This window comes from Macrotis lagotis, chromosome 1 (genome assembly GCF_037893015.1).
Source record: "Macrotis lagotis isolate mMagLag1 chromosome 1, bilby.v1.9.chrom.fasta, whole genome shotgun sequence".
Taxonomy (NCBI): Eukaryota; Metazoa; Chordata; class Mammalia; order Peramelemorphia; family Peramelidae; genus Macrotis; species Macrotis lagotis.
Window position 1 is genome coordinate 853,778,990 of NC_133658.1, and position 26,919 is coordinate 853,805,908.

The 26,919-nt window shown below is 39.3% G+C and overlaps 1 protein-coding gene across 6 annotated transcripts in view; it reads left to right on the top strand.

Annotated features, from left to right (window-relative positions):
• NFYC (nuclear transcription factor Y subunit gamma) overlaps positions 1–26,919 on the top strand; it is a 95,397-nt gene that overhangs the window by 41,133 nt on the left and 27,345 nt on the right. For 3 of the 6 annotated variants that reach the window (XM_074217655.1, XM_074217649.1, XM_074217653.1), the window contains one exon: positions 16,129–16,241. In XM_074217655.1, the coding sequence (XP_074073756.1) occupies positions 16,137–16,241 (105 nt within the window). In that variant the 5' untranslated portion in view covers positions 16,129–16,136. Of the gene's footprint in view, positions 1–325; positions 782–1,450; positions 2,297–3,959; positions 3,984–16,128; positions 16,242–26,919 lie in introns of those variants that run through there. The other 3 variants (XM_074217651.1, XM_074217652.1, XM_074217654.1) reach the window with 3 other exon arrangements.

Here is a 26,919-nt window from a genome sequence, read left to right on the forward strand (position 1 = left end):
TTTACCAGTGGGATAATCAGAAAAATCCATCACTTGTGCATAGTTCTTGAGGAAGTTAGATTGGACCTTAGTGATCATGTAGTCTAAATCCCTCCCTTCACAGAGCTGAAGTTCAAAGGCTGCTTTGATTCTTGTTCCAGGCTGATTAAAAATGTGCAGGTTCTTAGTTTTAGGTTACATTCATCTGAGAATGGATTGACCTTTCAGTAGGAAAGCAGCACAGGGCAAAGACTGTTCGGCTGTATTCTGTCCTGACTCTTGTGGCTACCCCATTTGGGGTTTTCTTGGCAGAAATACTGGATTGATTTTTCAATTCATTTTACAGTTGAGGAAACTGAGACAAACAGGATGAAGTGACTTGTCCAGGGCCAGATTTGAACTGAGTCGTCTTCCTCACTGCAAGCCTTGTGCCCTGTCCACTGTGGTGCCCCGAGAGCCCCAGGGGAAGAACACCTTCCTGCTTAGGAGACTGTTCTTGCCTGAGCTCGGCCATAGACTTGGATCAAGTAGAATGGAAGCTTCCTAAAGGCAAGACCTCTTGAGGTTGGGGTGCTTTCTCCAACCCCTAGCACACTGCCCTGCATGTGGTGGACACAAGGAATTGAAGGCAATCTGAGCATTATTACATATCTGAGCTTTCCCAAGGACATGTTTCCTTACCTGGAAAATGGAGATGATAAATACTGCTCTGCTCACTCTTGGGTCAGTTATGAGGAGCACATGAGAGAAGAGTTGGAAACACGCTTATACCTGTAGAGATCATCTCTAGTTCCTTCCTTAGGTAAATGATGAATCTAACTCCCAGATCATGGAGTCACTTGTCATTATCACTACTTGGCTTTGCTGTATGCAAGACACTACTAGTGTTGGAGATGGGGCGGGGAGAAACTGTCCCTAAGTTGCTTATATTCGAGAATACAGCAGTTAAATTGGGGTACTTTGAGGAGTAAGGGCAGATCAGGAAAGATGAGATCTAAAGCTAAGCTTTTAAGAAATTTAAGGATTTTTGTGAGTTAGCCTACACATTGGAGGGATTTGATCAGGCCTTCCCTGTACAATAAAGGTTTTTGTTAGAAACTACGTAGATAAAATTTGGCAGGAATCTCATGTTGTCAGTGAATTAGCAGAGTCCTGGCTCATATAAACTTCCTTCTTACTCTGTCCATGTTTTTAACTGAGCCTTTCCTTTAACAAAGCAAAGTTATAATACCACAACAATTTTAGGTAGATTGCTCAACTGGCAGAATCACCATTTTAAAATGGCACCCCTTATCAATTCAGGCTTAGATTGGTGATTTTGTTGTGTAAGGTGGAGGATGGAAGTAGGTGTTTAGGCAGTGACAGCTTGTAAAGGAATGATGAGTAGTACATTTAGATTATTACATATCTGAGCAATAATTTTTTCTTTTTTGTTTGTTTTTTCATTTTCAAATTCTCTCCCTCCCTCAAGCCCCTACTCTGCAACTGAGATGGCAAGAAATAAATACCCATTATACTTAAAAAGATATATTTCTACATTAGTCGTGTTATTGGGGGGGATAAGAAAGAAAGAAAAGAAATTGTATTTTAAGGGCTTTTTTGCTCTACAAATTTCAAGTACTTGTGTTTTAGAATGTGGCTTAGGGATGTCAGAGAATTCATTGTTCTTGAACATGCTATAACATCAGGAGAAAACTGGTGTTGGTTCTTGGGTCTGGGTTGGAAAAAAAAGTAGGTGACTTCTAATAAATGTGCAATGATAGTAGTAGCCTGCAAGGACTCTGGGAAATGTAAAATTAAAAACTTCAGTTCACTTCAACAAACATCTGTTGAGCATGTAGTTTATTCAGTGTCTGATAGTGGACTGAGAATTTCATTTGGGGCTGCCCTGGAGTCAGGAGGACCCAGTTCAAACCTGGCCTCTGATATTTAATAGCTGTGTGACCTTGGGCAAGTCACTTAACTCTGACTGCCTCGCATCCAGGGCCACCTCCAGTCATCCTGTTCTATATCTGGCCACTGGACCCAAATGACTGCAAAGGAGAAAGTGAAGCTGTTGACTTAGCATAGCACCCCCCAACCTCTGCCACTCAGATCCAGTTCACTTGCTTGTCATGGCATCATTTCCCTGATGTCATAGTCCTCTTTGAGAATGGAGGACAAACAACTGGAACCACTGTTAGAAGTTGGACCACTAGAGGAGACCTTGTTCTAGCCATAGAAATTCAAGAAGCGATCGCTACTGAAGTGTAAAGGTCCTTGATATGGAAGTATGGACAGGTGGAGGGGAACCTTGGAGAAGACTTGTTATGGAATGGTATGTATTCTAGTTTTTTTTTGTTTGTGTTCCATATTTTTAGCTCTGTGAAGATAGGAATGTTGTCTTCACTCATCTTGATATGAGAAGGAAGGGATTTCATCTGGCAGAATTATTGTGGGAGTACAATCCAGATGTGGTCAAAAGCACTTGGAGACTGATAGAGCAGGGAACAAGGGATGAATGGGAGGACAGTAGTTACAGAGGAAAGTGGGTATAATTTAGGCAGGAAAATGGAAAGGGAAACAGGTAGATAGGTGGGAATAATAGATACCTGGTAGGAAAAACATCACCAAATGTTTGGGAGCTCCAGATTAGAGAGTCTGTGTAAAATAAGCATATGAATCAGCTAGCATTTTAGTTTTTGTTATCAGATTACAACTGAAAAATCCTCTTAACTCAAAAAATTTTGTTCACATGTTCCAAATGAATAGTCAGCTGCCCCCTTGTCTGAGCAGCTTGAGTTCTTTAAACCTCTGAGTGAGCCCCAATATGAAATTCCTTTTTGTCATTTCCCTTGAGGCCTCCTTCTCTGGACTCTGCCTCCCTCCACCTCCCACATAGCAAAAAATCCACAGTTTCTAATGTCACTGAGTGGTGAGATGTCAGGGGGAGTAATAATGGCTTACATTTCTCCACAAATTACCTCATTTGATTCTCAATAGTCCTTACTTTATGGGTTGAGGATTATCCCCATTTGACACACCCGAAACTCTAGAGTCTCTAAAGATCATCTAGATAAGAGAATGAGAACTAGGAATATGAATGAATCTCCTGGCTATATATCCACTTCTGCAACTGCCTTCACAAATACATTTTGAGAATTATGTCTTTGGTAATCTTGAGACAACTGATGAGATACTAATGGTCACTGTAGCATCCAGTTACTAAAGGTTTATGCCCCAGGTACTTCTGCCTAGCCTACAGTATCTCCTTTGCTGGTTCTAAGTTTAACAGACTAAAGTGATGCAGAAATAATTTTTTGTTTATAAAATGGGGGAAACCCATTCATATTCTAATAACAAATTTGCATGCCTTTAACCCTGGGGTGCAGTCTTCCCCACCTCCACTCCCCTTATTTTCATTAGTTAATGATATCTGAGATGAAGAGAACCTTTGAGGTTCCTTATAGGGGGCTGTTGTGGGATGACTTCAAAGAAAATCCCTTCCTATTCCTTTAACTTATTCCTCAGCTCTGTGTTTCTTGCTCAAGGATATTCCATACGTTTTTCAGTAATCTGAAATCACTTCATGCCAAAATGATAACTTTTTAACACCAGAATTCTACCATTTTACATTGTTATCAGGCTATAATACATAGAAAGGCTTTGCAAACAAGTGCTATAAATATGCACTATTATTGTGTTTTTTTTTTATTATAGAGCACCATTATTTCAAAACAATCACAGTTGTAAGAGACCTGGTAGGTATTTGGTGGGTGACAGCAAGCAGGAAGGTATAGTTTGTTACCAATGATGACTGCACATGAAAATTGAAATAAAAAACTTAAATGTCTTCCCCAGTATGAGACTGAGCTCCTTGAGGGCAAGGAACCTCTTGATGTCATTCTTCTGCCTCCCCATTCCTCCCCTCTTTCCCCCAGGCTTAACCTAGGACCCTACACACTGAATGTTTGTTGACTACCTTACTAAGTGGTGAGGAGTTATGATGCACAGCAGTGAAGAAGGTGAAGTATAGCTTAATCTCATTTGTTAATTTTACTAATCCTTTAAAACATCAATGCGCCAGCATGTGGGCTTTGAGAATGGGCCAGCTTCCCTGTCTGTTTGGGGTTTAGAATCAGGTCAGGGTTTCATATCTGAGAACCTTTTATCTGTATTAGGACTGTATTCACTTGCACGCTTTCCCTTCTTAATAGCTCTGTAACCAAGCTAGAGTTAGCACCACCCACAGCATGTGGAGAATGGAGCCTTGGTCTCAGAGAAGTTTAGTGACCAGCCAGAAGCTTTCCAAAAAGTTGTAGTCAGTCTGAAAAAGACTTTAGGTCCCTCGAGACTCCAAGGCTTCTGATCTATAATCCTAAGGACCCTGGCACTTGTATCTGAAGGGCTTTGACATTTGTGAGGAACTTCCTTCAGAGCAGCCTGTGAAGTAGGGTAATGTAAATATTCTCTTCACTGGACAGATGAGAAAGGATGAGGCAGAAAAGTTCATGGTTCCCAAGAATATTAGAGTTTGAAAGGATCATTGAGAAAATGGAGTGCAATCTCATTTTAAAGATGATGAAATGGAGGCCCACAGAGGTTAGGTGACTTGCTCAAGGTCATCCAGTTGGGAAATAGGAGAGTGGAGATTTTACTAAGTAGGCACAGAAAGAATTTTTTTTACAAGGCAGTGGGGTTAAGTGACTTGCCCAAGGGTCACACAACTAGGTAATTATTATTAAGTGTCTGAGGTCGTATTTGAACTCAGGTCCTCCAGACTCCAGAGCCTGTGCTCTATCTAACTGCACCATCTTGCTGCCCCCCAAGCTATTAAAACTTAGAGAAGCACTGAGACTTTGGGGGTACCCTTCTTATAGACATATAAGTAAATCAAGGTCAATTGAGATGGGTGAGAGGCACTAAGCACTGATTAGGAGAGTGGGAGGTAGCACCTGAACTAAGCCTTGACAAAGAGAAGGATTGTGGGGAGGGGACAAGGGGCATGCATTGCAGGCGTCCGAGGTACATGGGCAATGGCCTGTAAATTTCAGAGAAGAGATACTTAACCAGTTTGACTAGAACCTTGTGAAGGAAGGGGAATAATAGAAAAGAAATCTGGGTCCAAAGATTGGGTTCATGTTTGGGAGAGTTTCTGGTGACCTTTGTCTTTCTACTATATTGTGTCTCTTCTATAATAAGGTAGGCACAAAAGAAGGAAGTGGGTGCAGAGCATGAGATGGGAAAGATAGGAAGGAAGAAAAGAATGTGTGCCTATGGTAGAGATTAGTGTTCTGAATGTTTCCTGCCTTCAGGAGCTGAATTACACTGCCACAGTTTTAAATGCCTAAGTGGGGGACCCAACAACTCTCTGAGGCATTTTCTTTTTTTCTTTTTTTTTTAAAAATTAAATATTTGTTTTCCAATTACATAGTAGTTTCATTTTTTTGCAGGGATTAGAGTTTTGCAGTTTTTTTTCTCCCTTCCTTCCTTCCCTCCCCCCAACAGAAGGCAATCTGATACAGTCTTTTCATTTGCTTCCATGATATGTATAGATCAAAATTGAATGTGTTGTGAAAGAAGGATCAGATCCAAAAGGAAGAAAGAAAACAGAGATGGCAAAATGACATAATATGTAAGACAACTTTGAAAAATTAAAGATAATAAACTTTGGTCATCGTTTAAACTTCAGTCTGGATGATGGTATTCTCTATCACAGATCCCTTAAAATTGTTCCTGATTATTGCACTGATGGAGTGAGCAAGTCCATCATGGTTGATCATCACCCCTTGTTGTTATTAATGTATATAGTGTTCTTCTGGTTCTGCTCATCTTATTTAGCATCAATTCATGCAAGTCTTTCCAGTCTTTTCTGAAATCCCATTCTCCTGGTTTCTAATAGAACAATAGTGTTCCATAACAATTTGATCAACCATTCCCCCAGTTGATGGGCATCCCCCTCAGTTTCTAAATCTTTGCCACTATGAGCAGAGCTGCTATGAATATTTTTTGTACATGTGAGATTTTCAACCCTTTTCATGATTTCTTTAGGATACAGACCCAGTGGTAGCATTGCTAGATCAAAGGATTTGCACATTTTTATTGCCCTTTGGGCATAATTCAAAATTACTCTCTGAGGTCCTTTCAAATTTAATTTCTATGCAGAATCTGCCATTTGAAGTTTGATTGTACCCTGAATAATGACAGATTTGCACTTCATAGTAGTAAGCACCTATGAGCAAGGTTCCTCTATAAGGTCTTCATTTAGACTTCTCTATTTGTTCTTCCTTTTCTTTGAGTTGTTTGTTCTCGGTGACTGGAGTTGGGGCAGCTCAGATCCTGCTGTACTACACAAAGACATTCTGTTCATTTCTGGGTTACCAGGCCTACTAAGTGTGAATAGACTTGTAGGAGGAATAGAGAGTAACTCTTGCTCCCTGTAGAGACCTGGGTCCTCCTATGCATACAAAGAATTGCTTTGCCCTCTGGTTCCCCAGAAAGTTTCAGGAACCTTGTCTCAGGGTCTTGAGGCTTGCCTTCTTGCCCAGTTTTTGGCAGTATTTTGTTGGTCTCTATATTTGCACCTGAACTGATAGTACTTGTCATGGTGATAATGGCCTTTCAAAGAATGTGAACCTTCTATGAGCCTTCTCTCTTCCCTCCTCCTCAGTTGGCCTACTCTGGTTTCATTAATTCTACTAGTTGTGGTGTATTTATTTTTACCAGCCTGATCACAATGGTCTGGTTTGGCTTAGAGCCCAAAGATGGCAGTGTTGAGAACAGTAAGTGGAATACATTTGATGCTTAGGCTTCTCTTTTTCTTGTAAAGGGAGTCTGTTGCCAATTTGAAATTTTATATGCCCTTGTGCGACAGTGGTCTGCAAGCTCAGGCCCTTGGTCTTTGGAGAAGCAGTTTTTAGACCTTAGGAATGGTTTCCCAGAGGGCATTTTGAAAAGCAGTTTCCCAGCTTAGCCCCTGAGATTGGAGCTGGGTAGAACAAGTGGCACAGATCAGTGACTGAGGGACTGGTCTCCGATTGAGCTGAGTTACACAGACTTTCTAATAGGTTCTCAGAAAGTGTAAGGAGGTTGTACTCTGCCATATAATGGTTTGAAAGTAATAAGGTTTCTGGCAATAAGCCTACCATTCTCTTGCTTGGTTCAGCAGAAACCTTAACCATGTTTAATTAAAAGCTCACTTGGGTTGCTGTTTAGTTCCCTTTCCTCTCCTTTTTTATCAAGTCACTCTGCTTCCCTTAGGCGTTCAATCCTTGTGTCTTAGAGTGCACAGGAATCAACTTTCACTAGGAAAGCACCTCATCCCTTTTGGCCTTTGTGAATATACCTTCTTTAAGTTCTGGAGATCAGATTTGAATCTATATTTAAGAATTCAATGTCTGCCTAAAGAGTCTGAATATACCAAATTCAGTCTTGGTTTTATTTTGGAAAAGTTAGCCTAAGGCAATGAGTTTAAATAGTTCCTTTCTCAAACTCATTTATTATAAGAATCTGACCAAGATTCTCATTGTCAAGGGCCAGGTGGAAGGGGGATAGTGCCAGGGGAGAGAGTTTGATATATTGAATACCCACTGGACCTGTTGGCTCCAGTGTCATCTCTGCATGTCCTTACTGTGTGACCTTGGATGAGCTTGGGTTTGCCTGACTGTAAGGAGGAGATTATCAAAGTTCCTTCCCCTACCTCACTCTGTGAGTTAAGTGCTTTTCAGAGTGCCACAGAGGGGGCAGCTAGGTGGTGCAGTGGATAGAGCAAGCCACTTAACCCCATTTGCCTTGCAAAAACCTTAAAAAAAAAAAAGAATAGCAGTACCAACTGTGACTGTGGCACTGTTTTGTTTGTTTGTTTGTTTGTTTTTAGTTTTTGCAAGGCAACAGGGTTAAGTGACTGACTGGCCAAAGGTCACACAGCTAGGTGTAATTATTATGTATCTGAGGCTGGATTTGAACTCCGGTCCTCCTGACACAGGGCCAGTGCTCTATCCACTGTGCCACTCAGCCGCCCTAGTACTGCTATTCTTAAAGATAATACTTTCCATTTTTGTAATGATTTACATTGACACACACTTGTTCACATATTGTTATTATCTCTTATTATCAACAATAACCCACTTGTATAAAGCACCTTGGGATTAACACAAAACTTTCTTCACAGCAGCCCTGGGAAGGAGGCTTTAGGAGGGTTATTGTCTATGGTTTCTAGGCTCAGTCCCATACCTTCACTTTTGGGATAAGGAAAATGGAGGCCTAGAGCCAGGAACTGATTTACTCAAGATGACAGAGCCAATTAATGGTGGAACCAGGTCCTAGTCTTAGTCAGGTGTCTGACCCAAGGACAGAGCTACTAATGGACAGAGCAAGGATGTGAATGGGGGTCTTCAGCATCAAGTCTAATGTTTGTTTGACTCTACGTCTAAGGACATATGGTTCCTGCCCTCTTGATAGGAGGAGAAGGCATGTAAACATCTGCTACAAAGTAGAGCATAAAAAACACAAAAGGGACCTACAAAGTGTGAGAGAGAAGTACAAGAAAAAATAAGGCCCAACAGGCATTCCCTCATGGAGGAGACCCTGAAGGACTGAAAGGATACCTGGAATGATATAACTTGGGAAAGTAGTATAGCAGGTAGTGGCCTCATAGAGGCTAGCTTGGCTCCTGATCTCTGTCTTTCTCTCCCCTCTCTCTTCTGCCTAGCCTCCTTTTTTTTCCTGTTCCTCTTCTTCCTGATAATTAACCTACTCTATCATATAAGCCTTTGACACAGGATCTAGTATCCCAGGCAGCAGTATTCTTTGGCATGCTAATCTTTCTTGTTGGATCACTTTTCTAGCAAAAGGGTATTTTTTTGTTCTTTTGGGCTTGAAGATGGTGGTTGAGGTTGGTAAAGATCTTTGTGACTTCAAGGGAGAGACTAGATCATCAGATCAGAGAAGAGCTGGAAAGGGATCTCTAGTTCCCTTCCCTAAAGTACTTCTTTTACAAATGTGTGGGTCAAGGTAAACATATAACTTAAGTGGCAGAGCTGGAATTTGAACTGAAATTCTAGGAATCTGTGCTTTTGCTTGAATATAATTTGTTTGAAGTGTTCCCTTGTAAAGGAAATGGAGGAAATAAAGATCACTGAAGCATCATCTTGCAAAAAGGAAGGAGAAAAAGCATCTCCCTGCTATCTAACAAGGTGACAGAGCCAAGATATCATTTGATGAAGAGAATAAAAATGAGCTTAGATTGAGACTGTGCCCTTGCAGAGGACCAGGAATTGCCTGATGGCTTTGAGGTAGATGAGAGGGGGGCCCTGGGCTTACAGGCAGAACTGGCTCAGGTCTGGAGTGGAATTCTACATCTGTAAAGTCATATGACCTTGGGACAAGTCCCATTCTTTTTCTGCATCTCAGGCTCCTAATCTTTCCAGTGAGAGTAGATGATCTCTACTCTGGAGATCTTCAGGATGGGAACAACTGTAAAACTCAGGGAAGTAAAATCCACACAGCAAGCTTAGGCTTTGCTCAGCTCCCACTGATGCTCCTCAAAAAGGAGCATATCTGTCCTCCTTACCTGGACTGTTTCTGTGGTTCTGAGAATTTTGGATTCTTCTTAGGCTTGGGGAGTCAGATCTAAACCAGCTTTTTAAAAATGTAAAAACTGCCCCACATGGTGCTAGAGCTCTCTGAAATGTCGAGCAAGCAGCACGAGTCTCATTTCAATGAATAGGGCATTATAAAAATTTGTACAATAACTATATTCCTGTTCAAATCACTGAATGTATGGGAGCACCAAGTAACTGGCATATCAGCAATGGAAAGTGAAAAGTTTTTTAAATAAAAAAGAGCACACTAACAGGCTTTTAGTAGATTCAGCAAGTCTTCAGAGGCCTGTATTCATTGGAAACCCTTCTGACTCTTTTCTCTCAGGTGTTTGGATAGTTGTGGAGGAGGGAGCCAGACTGAAAGGAGGGAGTGATCTGATTTCCTCTAGACACAAGGCAGTCTTATCTGTCTTCCCCGCCCCCCCCCCCCAAGTCATTTTCTCATCATGACCTTCCCCCTTTACTTTATAAAACTATATAATGGGCATTGGTTTGAAGGGTTATGACTAGGGCCTAAAGACTTAAGAGTTCAGAAATCAGAAACTATAATCAGATCATATTATATTCCTTTGACTTCCTATTTTTTGATGACTTTTGGTATTTCTTTTCAGTGTCTGGGCATGTTAAGGAAGATTTGATGAACCTGGTATCTGTCAAGGTCAAGAGCTTCAGAACTTTCCAGGGGAATCTTTAAAAATGGAACATTTTACTGCTGAATTGTTTTAGAAATGGCACAATTCACAATCTATCACCTCTAGTTTGAAAAAGCGTTAACTGGCTTGATTACTGACAGCCAGATCTTGTGTGTATGTGTGTTCTAATGTTTAAATCATCCCATGTCCCATTTTTCCTGTTAAGGGATTGTCAAGTATGGATGGAGGATTTATAGATGGACCAGACCATAAAGATCACCTAGCGCAGTCAATCATTCTGCAAAGGCCATGGAGGGGTGTAGTCAGACACATGTGACTGTATGACTATGAACTTAGAGTTCTTGAGGTCTCTGACCCTTGAATTTCTTCATGTAAAATGGTAATAGTGAAATTTGCGCTACCAGTGTCAGAGGGTTTAGAATGAGAAAAGCCCTTGCCAACCCTTAAAACTCTTACTATATAACTATACAGATGAGAAGTTGAAGTAGTCATAGTCATAATAGTCATAGTTAAGTCCAAGGAGTGAAAGGGTGGGGTGGCTAGGTGACACAGTGGATAAAACACTGACTCTGGAGTTAGGAGTACCTGAGTTCAAATCTGGCCTCAGACACTTAATAAATTACCTAACTGCGTGGTCTTGGGCAAGCCACTTTAGCCTCATTTGCCTTGCAAAAACCTAAAAAAAAGAGTAGAAGGGACATGCCTGGTGACCCAAGTACTAACAGAATTGAGATTTGAATACAAGTCCTTTTAATGCAAATCCTCTGCTAAACTGCCTTACAGATATAAAGTTTGGATCTTCATCATACTTGACAGCTGTGGTAGTGAGTGTCAGTGGTGTTGCTGCCTTAGGGGGAATTCACCTCTAGGGGAAGGAAGTTTGCTCACTTCTACCTGAAGATCACTCCCTCCTGCTCACTTCTATCTGAGTAAAGACCCAGGGACAACTACTTTCTGAGTATTTATTTCCTCTCCTCTTTCCTAAAGAATATGACTCTGCCTCTGCAATAAGTTCATTCCACAAATCCCTGACCTTTTGTGTATCTCTGTGTTAGATCTATCACCTTTCTATCTTCAGCAGGGCAGGACTTGAACCCAAGTCTGGCAGTCAAGCCAGACACTGTCAGGCTGCTACTTATTACCCTTTCTGAGAAGATTACTCCAAAACTATGTTATTGTAACTTTTTTTTTTTTAATGATTTCATTGGTGTTAGGAACTCACTAATATCTGTTGACAATTGCTCTGCACCTTAGAGAGTTTCCTGGGGGCACAAAAAGGGAGGGATTAAGTGATTTTGCCACAGCAATGCATGTGTCAGGGAAAGAATGTGAACCTGTTTTCTCTTTCTACTACTCCAGCCTACCTCTCAATTCTCAACATTATGGGGGGGGGGGGGTTCTTTCTTTCTTTTTCTTTTTTTTTTTTTTTGCTTTTTTCTTTTGGAAATTGCTAAATATTTTAAGGGTTTTGTAGATGAAAACTTTTTTAAGGAAGCATTTATTAGTCAGTGAGGTGGTACATTGGAGTTAAGAAGACCCGAGTTCAAATCCAGCCACAGACTTTATTAGCTCTGTGACCTTGGGCAAGTCACTTCACCTCTGCCTTTCTCAAGTTTCTTCCTGTGTAAAATGAGTATAATATCACCTTCCCTGGGTTTTGAAGATCAAATTCTTTCATGCTGTGTGCATTGTCCACCAAAACAAATTCATACATTGATCATTTCCAAAAATGTATGTCTTATTCTGTATTTTTAGCCCATCACCTCTGTCAGGAGGTAAGTGGTATGTTTTATCTAAAGTTCTCTAGAATTGTAGTTCATTCTTGCATTGATCAAAGTTTTAAAATCTTTCAAAATTGTTTTTTATATTGTCATTGTATACGTTGTTCTTCTAAGACTGCTCATTTGGCATCTGTTCATAGAATTCTTCTTTGTTTTCCTCTGAAACTGTCCATTTCATCATCTCTTATGCCATAAAAATACTTCACTACATTCATGAACCATCATTTATTTAGCCATTCTCCCTAGATGGAAACTTCTAAGTAAAATTTAGAAGCTAAAATGTTTTGATGTTCATGGAATTTTTCCTTAGAGACAACCTTGTGAAATAAGTAGCATAAGTATCATTTCTCTTTGACATGAGGATATTGAGTTTCAGGAAGGTGAAGTGATCTATCCAGTACTTAAATGCTAATGAACTTCCATGCTGGGACTTGGTCCTATGCCCTCCTGACATCCATGTGAGTGCTCTCTCTATTCTACCATAGTGCTGCCACAAAATTTAAAAGGATGTCTCTATTTCTTCCTCTTAACAAGACACATGTGGTTTCCCACTGCAGATGTCTCACTCAAGCAAAAATGTGTTGGGTTTTTGTTATTGTTCTTCATTTGTTTTTTTATTTTTTTATTTTTTAGGTTTTTGAAGGCAAATGGGGTTAAGTGGCTTGCCCAAGGCCACACAGCTAGGTAATTAAGTAATTATTAAGTATAAGTGTCTGAGGTTGGCTTTGAACTCAGGTACTCCTGACTCCAGGGCCACTGCTCTATCCACTGAGCCACCTAGCTGCCCCCATTTGTTTTTTAAAAGCTTGGACATGGAATTGTTTTGCCAAAACGATTTGATAACTTTGGCCTATTGTGTGACCCACTTTGCAACAGTGTGTGGCTCTGATCTCTGAGACTCGCTCTCACAGATGTTTTTATCAGATCACTCCAGCACACTCATGGCAAACATGGCAGAATGAGAAAAAGTTATAGCAGCAACCTGAGTAGCAGCTGACCAGACAGTGCCAGCAAGTGTGGCAGAGCACTTGTTGTTGGGTCCCATTGATCAGAGGCAGGCCAAAATCTCTTTGACCAATATCTTACTGAAGGACACTATAGTCAGAATGTTTTTGGAAATAGTATTTTGGAAACATGACCTACATTTGGTATCTATGAACCAAGTGAGATAGCTGGATAGACTTTTATAGATGCTGCTACTGTTGAATTCTATCTTTTCAAAACCTGGGCCCTTTGGTGACAGTTGGTGTGAATTCAATGCTCCTCCAAGGTCTGTTTGTCTCTTCTGCACACATTAGATAGACAGTCCAGTGCATTGGAAAGTACGAGAATGGGACTAGCTTCCTGACTTTGCTGTTGGCCCCTGTCTTTAGGTTAGAGTCCAAACTCAGATTCTCCCTTTGTTCAAGTCATTAATCGGAGACATCATCAGCAAACTCTTCTGACGTTATTTCAGTGGTGTAGCTTGCATCCATGTGGAAGAGAAGAACCTCAAAAAAAGGCCTTGGACTCTTCTTCCTCCTTGAGAAAGATTTTGTTTCACATTGGGCATAATGGTGGTTCTCTCCCCATTAGTTGATTTTACTACCTCTTAGGAAGTTATTGAGGAGAAATTGGGCAATGCCAAACATTCTTTGAAATCCAGTTCAGCTTGGGGATAATAAACTGTAAATCATAAATGAATGTGCCAGGCATAAATGACTGACCTTCACCAGTCACTTCTTTTGGGTCAAGAAATCAATACCATTCAAGGAGAGAGGGAAATGATCAATAATATGGGCATATTAGGAATTCACATTTTAAACATTTTAGACTAGATAAAAGACTTGATTTTAAGAGAACCTACCTGAGTTTACATTTCAGACATACATTAACAAATGCCTACTTTGTGTGAAGCCCTATTTAAAGCTATTTACAAATATCTCATTTGATTCTCACAACCATCCTAGGAGAATAGGTGCTTTTACTGTCCTCATTTTGTAGTTGAGGAAATTGAGGCAGATGGAGGTAGACTTTCCCAGAGTTACAGTGTCTGAACTTGGGTCTTTCAGATTCCAGGCCCAGCCCTTGTACCCACTGCACCACCAGCTTCTTCTTTGGGTTTCACTTACTTTTGTGCCATTTATAAACTGAGGGGTTTAGCCCAGACTCTGTTCAGGCAATCTTTTAAGGTCGCTTCTAACTCCTAATAAGTATGACCTCTGAGGTCTTTGCCAAGTGGAATTTTGTAAATCAATCGTTTCTGAAAGTGGGTTAGAATACTGCCCTCTGGTGGTGCCTCTAGGGCTATCTTCATTCACTCCCTCCCAGGTATCTCTCACAAGCTGGAGGGAACTAGTTATTTATTCCTTTCCCTTTAATGTCAGAAAATTGGTTCAGTAGTTTTTTCCCATTGCATCACCACACACTAATATCATTATACCTGTGCTGAAATTCTTTTGGATATTGAACATTTTCTCCTTTAATCTGAACTTTGAAGGAATTAAAAATAATTCTTAAAGGAATTTAAAAACAAAATTCATCACGACTCCTCTACACATACCCAGGATAACCTTAGGCAGTACATAAATAGTTGGTCATTGTCATTGTTTATTCTTGACTTTGATCCTTCCTCACCCCCCCCCCCCACTCCCCCTTCCCCAAATGAGAAGGAATTTACTCAGCATCTGTACTAGCACTTCCTGGGCCTGGAGAATAACAGGTTGGATCTTGTTGCATCCTCTTCTGCATATATACTCAATAGCACACAAGCACAAGAATATACACACCTTCTGAATTGAAGCAATTCTTTCTTCACTCTCTACCAGCAGCTTGTCACTGGTGTGAAACCTTTCCAAATGTTTCCCAAATATAGGAATTCTTGTTAATGACTTGCATTTCTCTTCCCTTTATGTTTAATTAAGCTATTTTTTTATAATCTGAGTAGGTATTTGCCAGGTAAGCACTTAAGCCACCTGGAACTATTCACTTGTCTCTAAATATTGCAAAACTTGATAGTCTTCTGTATAAAGTGTAACTAATCCATGACCTCTTATTCACTTTTCCCTTCTTCTACACAAAAGCAGTTGCCTGGAATGCTATCTTTGGTCTTCTGCTGCCACAATTCCCTATTGTTTCTTGGTGATCTAAACCTTGAACTGCATTAGGATTCTGATACCTCAGTTGTTGGTATTGGCTTGGTGCCATACAGCAAGATTCAGGTTGTGAGGGAATTGGGAAATAATTATAGATTAGTATCTTCTTATCCATTTTCTAGTAGTGCCTCTCAGACTCTTTTGATGAGATCATGAAAATCCCCCCCCCCAAATCTGTTACCCTAAAAAGAGATTGATTGACCACAAGGTCTTCAAACAGTTGATGAAGTTTATGTCCTCTTTTTGAAGCTCTTGAGTATGATTTTTATTGCAGTTGGTTTTGACTAGGTTTTATAAATTCTCTGTGGTTCTCTGGGTTCTATGACTTGGTATGGGAGAAGCCCAGATTTCCTTAGGAGGGTAGGTAAGAACAGGGCAGATTTTCAGTGTGATCTTTTCTTTGTATACCAGATGCTAAAGACCCCAAATTGATATTAAAAAAGTTTTGAGGGGGGAGGGAGGAGGTCATATTCTAGCTAAGATTAATATAATTCTTTGTAACTTACAAGATGTTTTACACTTTTCATTTGACCTTAACGCAGTCCTATAAAGTACATTGTACAAGTATTGATATCCTTTTCTATGCAAGAGGAAATTGAGTCATAGAGAAGTTAAGTACCTTGACTAAGAGGAATCTATATTGAAACTCCAGTGTCTGGGGAAACAGATAACTCTCTGAGACCCCTGTTGTCTAGTTTGTGGTCCTCCAGAGTTCTTTTGTGTAAACTGTTTCAGTTGGACTTTCTTGGTAGTCACTGTAATAGAAAATGGGACAGTGGGCAGATCTCACTGCTCTCCCATGTTACAGGGTTTATCAGATCTGGAAGCCTTGCTTCCACCACATAAAGAAAAAATTGTTTTTAATTTGAGTATATGATTAGATTAAAATTTCCTAAAGAAAGAGGTGAATTGGGACCTTATAGATTCTCTTAGCAGCCTAATCTTTACTGTACCTCTCCCTCTTTATTTCTAATATTTTGGATATATGTTTATTCCATAGTTACCAGAATGTCCACTGATGGAGGGTTTGGCAGTACCAGCAGCAGTGATGCTCAGCAGAGCCTACAGTCCTTTTGGCCTCGTGTCATGGAAGAAATCCGAAATTTGACAGTGGTAAGAAAAAAGTGTAACGGTGTTTGCCTTGACAGGCTAGAAAAATAGACAAACTCCAGTATGATGAAATAGAGTTAAAAACAAACAAAATCCTTCACTTGGACTTAAGAAACTACAAAATTGTGTAGATAAAAGACGGGGCAACAGTTCACATGAAAAAAAGACTGGAGAAATCTTAGTGAATTCTTAAGTTCAATGTGTCAACAGTATAAGACAGCAACTGCAGAAAATGGATTAATTTTATACTATGTTTTTACAGATGTAATGTCCAAAAGAGCCCAAGTGATAGGTCCATTCTCCTCTGTCTTAATAAGCAGAGCCTCTCTGGAATATTTTGCTGAGTTTCAGCACTATGTTTTAGGAATTAACTGATAATCTGAATGGGTTTAGAGGAGACTGTCCAGGATGGTGGTGGTATCTTTCTGCCATACGAGGATTGTTGGAAGGAACTGGAGATGCTTTAAGCCTAGGGAAAAGGTAATTTAGAGAACTGATCTTTCGGCTTTCAAAAATTTCAAGTTCTGCATCATGGAGAAGGGATTAAATTTGTTCTGTTTGATAGACCTAGGAAAAATGTGTAGAAGTTTCAAGAAGGTTGATTTTTGAATTGATAGGAAGAAAAGTTTCTTAACACATGGTGTTGTTCTAAAATAGAACTGATTTGATATAGTGAGCTTCCTATCACTGAACACTGTTACATGTTAGTTAGGGAGCATTGTGGAAGGGATTCTTGTTCAGATACACTTAGAGCTAAAGAGTTTCTGAGCTTTCTTCCAACTCTGAGATCCTGTGATAAAAGTGCTAAAATGTGTACAATGAGTAGCCTGGAGAGGCATCTTTTATTTTAATTTCAAATTTGTTTCCAAAATATAACACAAGATTAGAAAAAAATAAACAAACTAACTTTTAAGTAGGAAAATAACAAGCTAAAGTAGCAAAAACTTCCCTACAATAATCCTGTCAGGTCAAATATTAAAAACATTTTTATCCCCTCTTTTACATATGAAGAAGTTAAGTTTCATAGAACTAAGAGTAAGATAGAAAAGAGCAATTTTGAGGGCAGCTAGGTGGCACATTGGATAGAGCACTGGTCCTGGAGTCAGGAGTACCTGAGTTCAAATCTGGCCTTAGACACTTAATAATTACCTAGCTGTGTGCCCTTGGAAAAGCCACTTAATCCCATTTTCCTTGCCAAAAAAAAAACAAAACTAAAAAAAAGAACGTTTTTTATTCAGACCTTTTCACACTGCAGTCTTGTTGTGAGGCATTATTACAATGACTGCCATGGGAAGACTTGGCAGGGGAGAGCCTTAGTTGTGTGACCTTGGGCAAGTCATTTCATCTGTTTGCCTCTACTTCCTCCTACTTCCTATAAAAAGAGACTAATGATAGCCTCTACCTCTTAGGGTTATTGTGAGGATTGAATGAGATAATATTTGTAAAGCAGTTAGCTCAGGGCCTGAACCAGAATAGGTGCTGCATAAGCACTAAGTGCTTATCATTTTCACCTTCACATTACCAGCTGGGTGAGTTTGTGTCTTCATTTCTTCCTATATTTAAAAAGAAGTAATGACACCTGGATCTCAAGCTGTCCTTGGCTGACTTTGTCTTTGTCTGTCTTTTTTCTCTCCTGTTATTGTGATTACTCCTTGCTCAGCCGTGTTGTGCAAGGAAGATCCACTGAGAGCATGTGCAGGAAAACTTCTGTAAGTTGTGGAAAGCTTCATAGACCATGGAAGGCAGTGGTACATGTGCCAATGTCTTTGTTCTTGCTCAGACCATCTCATCATCAAGACCATTTAAGCCTAAGGAAGCTAATTATGTGGGAGCATCTTTTAGAAGATGCATCTAGAAATCTTATCTTCACAGTGGTCCAAACCAGATCTTTCATAGATTTATCTAAAGAATTTCAACTTCCTCTGTGATGATAATCTTGGCTTAGATTTTTAGAAGGCTTGTTTCTTAACCCCAGCCTGTTTCCTCACTTAGTGAAAAATATCAGGGGGCAGCTAGGTGGTGCAGTGGATAGAGCACCAGCCCTGGAGTCAGGAGGACCTAAGTTCAAATCCGGACTCAAACACTTAATAATTACCTGGCTGTGTGGCCTTGGGCAAGCCACTTAGCCCCATTTGCCTTGCAAAAACCTTTAAAAAGAAGGAGGGAGGGGAGGGAGGGAGGGAGGGAGAGAGAGAGAGAGAGAGAGAGAGAGAGAGAGAGAGAGATCAGGCACTTAAGGAGTTGCCCTCTCTTCCTTCTTTGGTTTTTGATCCTGCAACTCTGTTCCTCTGAAATAAACAGGATTTGCCAGTACCACAGGCCCTTCTAGGGACCTCAGATAACTCTTGAGTTTTCAAAGACTGCACCAACAGGGTAGGAGCTTCAACTAGTTCTCTCCAGCCAGAAAGCTTCCAGCCCAGGAAGAGATGCCCAACCCTGGCATCCAGGAATCAGATTAACAAAAGTTCTGAAAGGCTCATTGACAGCAAGGAATTTTTTTCACCTAGAGGAACTTAAGAAGATCAGAACATTAATGTGACAAATTTGTCTCAGTGAAACGAATGCCCATACCAAGAAAATCACAAATGCTTAAAATATTGAAGTGTAATAGGCCCAAATAGTCAGTAGGAGAGAGCAATTAATAGAAAGCAGGCTTCTAATTCCTTTAACTTGGGACTCAATTATTGTATCATTAAAACAAAGGAGTGGGACTAAATGATTTTAATGTCCCTTACTGTTCTTATCTGTGATCTTATCTATGAACATTTTGTGACACTTGTGAAAAGATTTTGTTAAAGAAAATATTCCATACTGAATATTGAATTCCACTCTTTCCCTCAAATGTTGCATAAAATATAAGTACAATCTAAAATTGACCTTTTTTTAAACTTATTCCTATACTTTTTCTTCCTTTACACAAAATCCCATTTTAGGATGGGATAACCTCTGTTCAGGTGTACTAACTAAACTCCCTCAGGGCTTAAGATTTCAAGTCTGTTGTGCTTTGTGATATTCCACTCATCTTCCTTTAACTCCCTGCAGATGAAATAGAAAAGAAATAGAAGTGAAAGAAAGTAGGTTAATCAATTTTCTTTGGGATTATACTCCCAACAAACTCTGAAAATACTTTTGGGGTTGTGAGTTGCTCTCTCAGAAGTTCATCATTGTTGCTGAAGACAACCAAATAAAATTATTAAGGCCAGACTCCCTCCATCCTTTTTAGTACAGAATCTGCTCAGACCCTGCAGTTGTATGCTTTGACATTCAGGAATGGGAAGTGACCAGAAGAGCTTTCAGGGTGTTTTCTTCTCTGCCTTCTGTCAAGGTTGTTTGTCATATTTTGTTTACCTTTACAAACTTGTTTGCTGACAAAACATTTCAGTGTTGACATAGGTTTGAGACACATTAAAACCATGTTGGGGCATCTGGTTTTGTTGGGGAGGGGGAGGATGACTGCAGGGAAAAGAGATAGCATTTGAACATTATTTTATTGGAAAATGACTGGAACTTCTTTACAAAAGAGACCCCACCCCTAAGACATAGTGTTCTTTTTCACCTCAGTCTGTTATATTTCTAAGTCCTTGGTATTCATCCTTGACATACTACATTTTGGTCATGGGTATAGCCCAGAAAGATCATATAGGAAGTTGTGAGACCCATCTTTTTTCATATATCAAGAACAACAATGGTTCTTAGTGGTTTTGATCTGAGGAACCCTTTACACTTTTAAGGACTGGGTTTTAGGGGCGGCTAGGTGACGTAGTGGATAGAACACCAGCCCTAGAGTCAGGAGTATCTGAGTTCAAATGTGACCTCAGACACTTAATAATTACCTAGTTGTGTGGCTTTGGGCAAGCCACTTAACCCCATTTGCCTTGCAAAAACCTAAAAAAAAAAAAATGACTGGTTTTTAGAATTTTTGTCTATGTAGGTTTTAGCTATCAATACTGAATGCATTAGCAATTAAAACTAAATTTTAAAATATTTCTTCATGTAAATCATCATAAACCATTACATATTAATATAAATAAACCTGTTTAGGAAAATTATTTTCCAACACACAAAAATGTAGTGAAGAAGCATGGCAGTGTTTCACATAGATTTCTGTCTTCACACTGATAAATAGTCGGTAAAAGGAAGAATATTTCAATAGTCTTTTAAAATGGTTTTGAGTATTCTTTAATACTACTCCAAAGCTTGATACATGGCAAGACCTTCAAGTTGCAGTGTGTCATGTGAAACCACATCAGTGACTTTTTCCTGCTCTGTTTATCACATTAAAATCCATTGGTCTTTCATGTACTTTGAATTTTTTTTTTAATCCATATTGATTGTTTGGAAAATACTGATTCAAGGGTGGCTAGGTGGTGCAGTGGATAGAGCACTGGCCCTGGAGTACCTGAGTTCAAATCCGGCTTCAGACACTTAATAATTAACTAGCTGTGTGGCCTTGGGCAAGCCATTTAACCCCATTGCCTTGCAAAAACTTAGAAGGAAAGAAAGAAAGAAAGAAAGAAAGAAAGAGAGAAAGAGAGAGAGAGAGAGAGAGAGAAAGAAAATACTGATTCCTTATGTTGTGTAACTCTTTTCATGTTGACATATTTTGTTATGTATTTGTGTCTCATGTATACACACACATATATTTAATTATACATTACACATTTGTTATACTTTAAACAAAAATTGCATTGTTTAATATTGCCTTTCTCATCAGAAAAGACTTTCTATTTGGAAACTTTCAAGACTATAATGGTACATACAAGTTTTCCAAAATTTTCACTTGAAGACTCTAATTTTATCATTTACACAAAAAAGACTGTTGTTTTCCTTCTGGTGACACATTCATTTCATTCATTTTCAAGAAAATATACCAAGTCTGAATAATGATAGTCAAGCTATTCTCTCTTCTCTTCTTTGTCTTTGCAAGGCAGTGGGGTTAAATGACATGTCCAAGGTCAGAGAGCTTGGTTATTATTAAACGTACGAGGCTAGATTTGAATTCTGGTCCTCTTGACTGCAGGGTCAGTGTTCTATCCACTGTGCCACCTAACTACCTATCAAGAACATTCTTAAGTGAATCTGGCATTTTTTCCTCTTCAAATGGGTAGCAGTAAAGAATACGGTAATTATTAGTTCACTTTAGTGCCACAGCCTTGGTTTGTCCTAAGACAACTCCACTAGGGTGGATGGCTGACATCACATGTCTTGGTCAGAACCCAGCAAGATGTCATCAGACTAGAGCAGTGGTTAGCTGTAACAAGATGAAATTTAATAGGGATTAATTAAGGAATTAAAACCTCACATATGAGTTCAGAAAATCAATTTCTCAGTTAGCAGTTCATCTGAAAAATATACTGGGAGTGTTGGTGGACCTCAGACTGTGGCAACTCAACAGTGTGATGGGAGTAAAAAGAGCTGACCCACTTGATCTTTGACGGTATAAAGAAAGGTTTCCTATCCAGTCTTGGAAGTAGGCAATAGTACAATATTCTACCCTGGTCAGCCACCACATGCAGTACTGTTGATTCTGGGGTATTGGGCACATTTAAGGCAGAACACTGTCAATCAGGAAAGCATGCCAAGGGCTCTTAGAATAGTGAAGGGCCCTTGAGATCCTGCCATCCCAGGGTTACTTGAAGGACCTGGGCATGTTTAGCCTGGAGAAGAGGGACTCGATGTGGCAACAGATGGGTTGAGAATGTAAAGTGTAGAAGGTGCTTCCTCAGGAATCACTAGGTCTAGCTGGAGGATCATTTTGGATCTGTCACAGGGATTTGAGTCAGATGTGGCTGCTGGGGTCTCTTCCACTTCAGAGAGATGGTATATCTTCATTCCTCCTATGCTTTAGGCTTACAAAGTGCTTCCTGGTCACAGCCCTGTGACATAGGGAACACAGAAATCACTTCCCTATGTTGTAGAGAGGCCTTGAAAGCATGAAGGCACCTCTGTCTTGAGCTTCCAGACAGTTTCTCCGGGTGCCTCCGGGACCAGGATTCTCATGCTCCTGTTTGTGCATCATTACTTACATATATCGTCGTTGATGCCCTTGGACTGAACTCCTGAGGGCAGGGCCTGGACATAATGGAGCTTCATTAAATGCATGTTGACTGCCTCTGGAGAGGTCATGTAGTCCAGCCTGTTGCTGCCAAGTTGGTTGCTCTTCTCTTGCATCTCTAGGCAAATAAGTGAAGTTGAACCTCTTCTTTTGACATAAGCTTTTCTTTCAAAAATCAGAGAACTCAGTTATTGATAATTCCTCTTCCAAAGCATTTGAAATGCACAACAGAAAGTGCTGGTTCTGGTCACTTGGAGCAGTATGATCACCCCAATCTCCCCCAATTTTGGTCCCAGCATGGCCATCACTCTTCCTTCCCTCCTAATAACTTTGCAATTGTCTTTAAATCCAGATGGCTTCTCAATTGAGTGGAAATTAGTTAAAAAGTACAGTATATGCAAAGACTGAGAAGTTCTTTCCAGAGATAAGGTACTGAATTCCTGCTTGGTTACCAAGATGAATGATCATGGGACCTCTTTTTGGAATTGAGCATTCAGCTTCCTCAACCTCCTGAGAGTTAGCAGAGCAAAAAACCCAGCTTTACCCTCATGTGATTGCAGCTAAAAGCTGAATTTAAGAAAGGAAACATTTCAAAATCTCATTCTCTTTCAGTCCCCCTGCAAACACACACACACACACACACACACTCTCTCTCTCTCTCTCTCTCTCTCTCTCTCTCTCTCTCTGTCATAGGCCCTCGGCTACTTTTAATTGGTGTGCCAAGTTAAGTCAACTCTGGTATAGATCATGACACTTCTAATATTGGAATGGCAGCTTTAAGAAGAACTTGATGGTCAAAATTGGGAGGGCCAGTTACCGAACTTTCTTCATCATCTTAGAAATTGTGAGTCCTCAGACTCTGGAGAGGAATAGGTAGTCATGTTGGAGAATCCTCCATGTCTCATCACAATTTGATACTTCAGAGAGACATAAGCACAACTGGGACTAATTGACTTTTCTTTGGCTCACAGCTCTCATTTAGTTTCATCCAAAGGTAGTGTGGTGTATTCAGACTTTGTTAGACTCAGCAGTTTTGCATCTCAGCAGTGCCATAGCAGCTGTTTTATAGGAATGGTCACATAAGAGAGAATTAACCCTTCCCTCTCGAAAACTAATGTTAGAGCTTTTAGGTGCCATCAAATAAAGAAGAAGGAGCCCCAGTCTTCTCTGAGCTTTGATCAAGGATAGGGTACTACTGTGTTATGATAGTATTAGGCTTTATAGACCATGGTCACAGAAATTGAGTATATTGGATTGGGAGTAGATTAACCACCTAAGATTTACTTTTGGAGGGGTGGTTTAGAGGAGACTGGGATTAAGTGACTTGAGCAAGGTCAAACAACTAGTAAGTGTCTGAGGCTAAATTTGAACTCAGGTCTTCCTGATTGCAGAGCCAATGCTCTTATCCACTGCACCCACCTAAATGCCACCCACCTAAGATTTTTGAAACATCATGGATTACTTTGCCTACCAACCAACAGATCAGGATTTGCCAAGAAATCTTGTTTTTTTTTTTAAAGGTTTACCAATTTACTTTTGTTTTTAATGCCATAGTTGTTTCCCAATATTCTCTCCCCCCCGCCCCCACATACTGAATACTGACTTTTTTGACATTTAATTTTATTTTTTCTTAATTTTTTTCCTTAAATGTTTAATATCAATTTTTTTCTTTTGAGTTTCTAAATTCTCTCCCTTCCCTCATTGACAAAGCAAGCAGTTTGAGCTAAGTTATACATGTACAGTTATGCAAAACATTTCCATAATAGTTATGTTAAGGGGGGGGGGAAGGTATCCTTCAATCTGCATTCAGAGGCCATCAGTTCTTTTCCTGGAGATGGATATAATTTTTCATCATAAGTCCTTCTGAATCGTCTTGGATCATTGTATTGCTTAGAATATAAGTCATTCACAGTTGTTGATCATCCTTACAATATTGCTGTTACTGTATTTCACTTTACATCAATTATGTTAGTCCAGGTTTTTCTGAAATGATTCTGTTTGTTGCTTCTTATAGTACAATAGTGCTCCATCTCAAGCTTGTTCAACCATTCCTTAGTTGTTGGGTATACCTTCAATTAACAATTCTTTGTCACCAGAAAAGAATTACTATAAATATTTTTCTACCTTTGTACCTTTTCCTTTTTTTTTTTTTATCACTTTGGGATATAGGCTTAGTAGTGGTATTGTTAGTTCAAAGGGTGTGCATCATTTTATAACCCTTTGGGCATAGTTCCAAATTGTTCTCCAGAACATGAACGAGCCGTGCATTGGTGTCCCAGTTTTTTCACATCCCCTCCAATATTTGTCTTTTTTCTTTTCTGTCATTTTAACTAATATGATAGGTATGAGGTAGAACCTCAAAGTTGTTTTAATTGGCATTTCTCTAATTACAATTTAGTGATATAAAGTATTTTTATATGACTATAAATTGATTTGATTTCTTCTGAAAACTCCATATTTAGAACCTTTGACTATCAGTTGGGTAATGACTTGTATTCTTATAAATTTGATTCAGTTCTTTATATATTTGAGAAGTGAGGCCTTTATTAGAGATACTTGCTGTAAAATTTTCCCCCAGTTTTCTACTTATGATTTTGGTTGCATTGGTTTTGTTTTTGCAAAAGCTTTTTAATTCTATACAGTCAAAATGATCCATTTTACATTTGTAATGATCTCTATCTTGTTTGGTCCTAAATTCTTCTCTTATTCATCGATCTGACTATTCTATACTTTGCTAATTTACTTATGGTATATCTCTCTCTTTATGGGGAAATCTTATACCCATTTTTATCTTTTCTTGGTAATACAGTATGAGATGGTGATCTATACCTAGTTTCTGCCATACTGTTTTCCAGTTTTCCTAGCAGTGTTCATCAAATGATGAGTTTCTGTCCCAAAAGTTTGGATCTTTGAGTTTGTCAATTACTAGCTTACTGTGGTCATTTACTACTGTATTTTGTCAGTTTCTTATTCATTACCATCTTGTTTTGATCATCACTGCTTTGTGATATGGTTTGAGATTTGGTACTGCTAAGCCACCTTCCTTCTTTTTTTTTCCTTTGATTCCCTAGATATTCTTGATCTTTTGTTCTTACAGATGAATTTTGTTATTATTTTTTCCAGCTTTTCTAGTATTTTTTGGTACTTTGATTGGTATGGCACTGAAAAAATAAATGTAGATAGAATTGTCATTGTTATATTGACTCACCTACCCATTGAGCAATTGATATATTTCCAGTTGTTCTGATCTGACTTCGTGTGAAAACTGTTTTGCAATTAATTGTGTGACTTGGGTGTGAATTCTTGTTCTTTTCAGATGACTGGGCAAGTTATTTAACATCCCTGGGACTCAGTTTTTCTCACCTGTAAAATGAGTGGTTGGGGTAGATGACCTTTTGAGGTCCCTTCTAGCTCTGAATCTGTGATTCTTAAAAAAAATCCATTTAAGCAACAGCAGCCAGCAAAATGAGAGTGGGTACCTGCAGCAAATTTGGATAGTGTGAGCAGCAGTCTAGGCTTTTTACCTTTTTACAAAGAGGTAGAAAAGTGTTTGATTTGACTTCCAGGGCCATATTTTATACCAATTTTTTTTTTTAGGTTTTTGCAAGGCAATGGGGTTATGTGGTTTGCCCAAGGCCACACAAATAGGTAATTATTAAGTGTCAGAGGTCGTATTTGAACTCGGGTCTTCCTGACTCCAGAGGCAATGCTCTATCCATTGCGCCACCTAGTTGCCCCAACTGCGCCACCTAGCTGCCCCCAGGGTATAATTTTTAACACCTTTTTTTGTTTTACTTTTACCTAGGTTTCTCCTGTACCTCTCCTTCCAAGAGATCTATTCCATATAACACAGATTTTTTTTTTTAATTTTCATCAAAGCCATTCAGCACATTGAAACAGAATTTCCCATTATATTTAATGTATCACACTTTGTGGACTGAGCTCCCAATTGCAAAGAAGGGGAAGTTTCTTATAGCTATTCTTTGAGGCCAAGTTTATTCCATATAGTTGTGACATCTCATTTTGATTGTTTTGCCTACTATTTAACCTTGAAGAGAGTTTAGCCAGTGGGGTCGTAAGTTTATCAACCTGTGTTTTATTCCTCATTCTCTCAGTAATAAACCCTGATGTTTATGAAGCATTTTGAAATTTTCATTGGCCTTTACTATACAGCCTTGTCAAGTAACAATTCTATATTCAGGGATGTAAATGACTCTCCTGTGCCTTATGACTGACAGGTCCCACAGGTGAGATTCAAACTAGGATCTCTCTCCATGTGTAGCTCTCTTCCCTATGCTACTTAATTGTGTGACTGTGGGTAAACCCTTTCCCATTTGTGGACCATTTTCTACTTACATAAAATAAAAGATTTAGAACTAGATTGCTTCTATGGTCCAGAATAGTTGCAAGAAAAAAAAAAGTATATCCAACAGCAGTGCCTGCTTTTCTACCTAAGGCAAGAACATGACCTCTTCCCAATCAATGCAAAGATTCAGCAACAACTTAGTTATTTCCAGGTTTAGGGAAAATACAAAAACAACCATTTCTTTTTTTAAAAGTTGAGAACTCTCTAACTTATAACCAACCGTCTTCTGTTTCTCTTGAGTTTGGCCATATATAAAATGA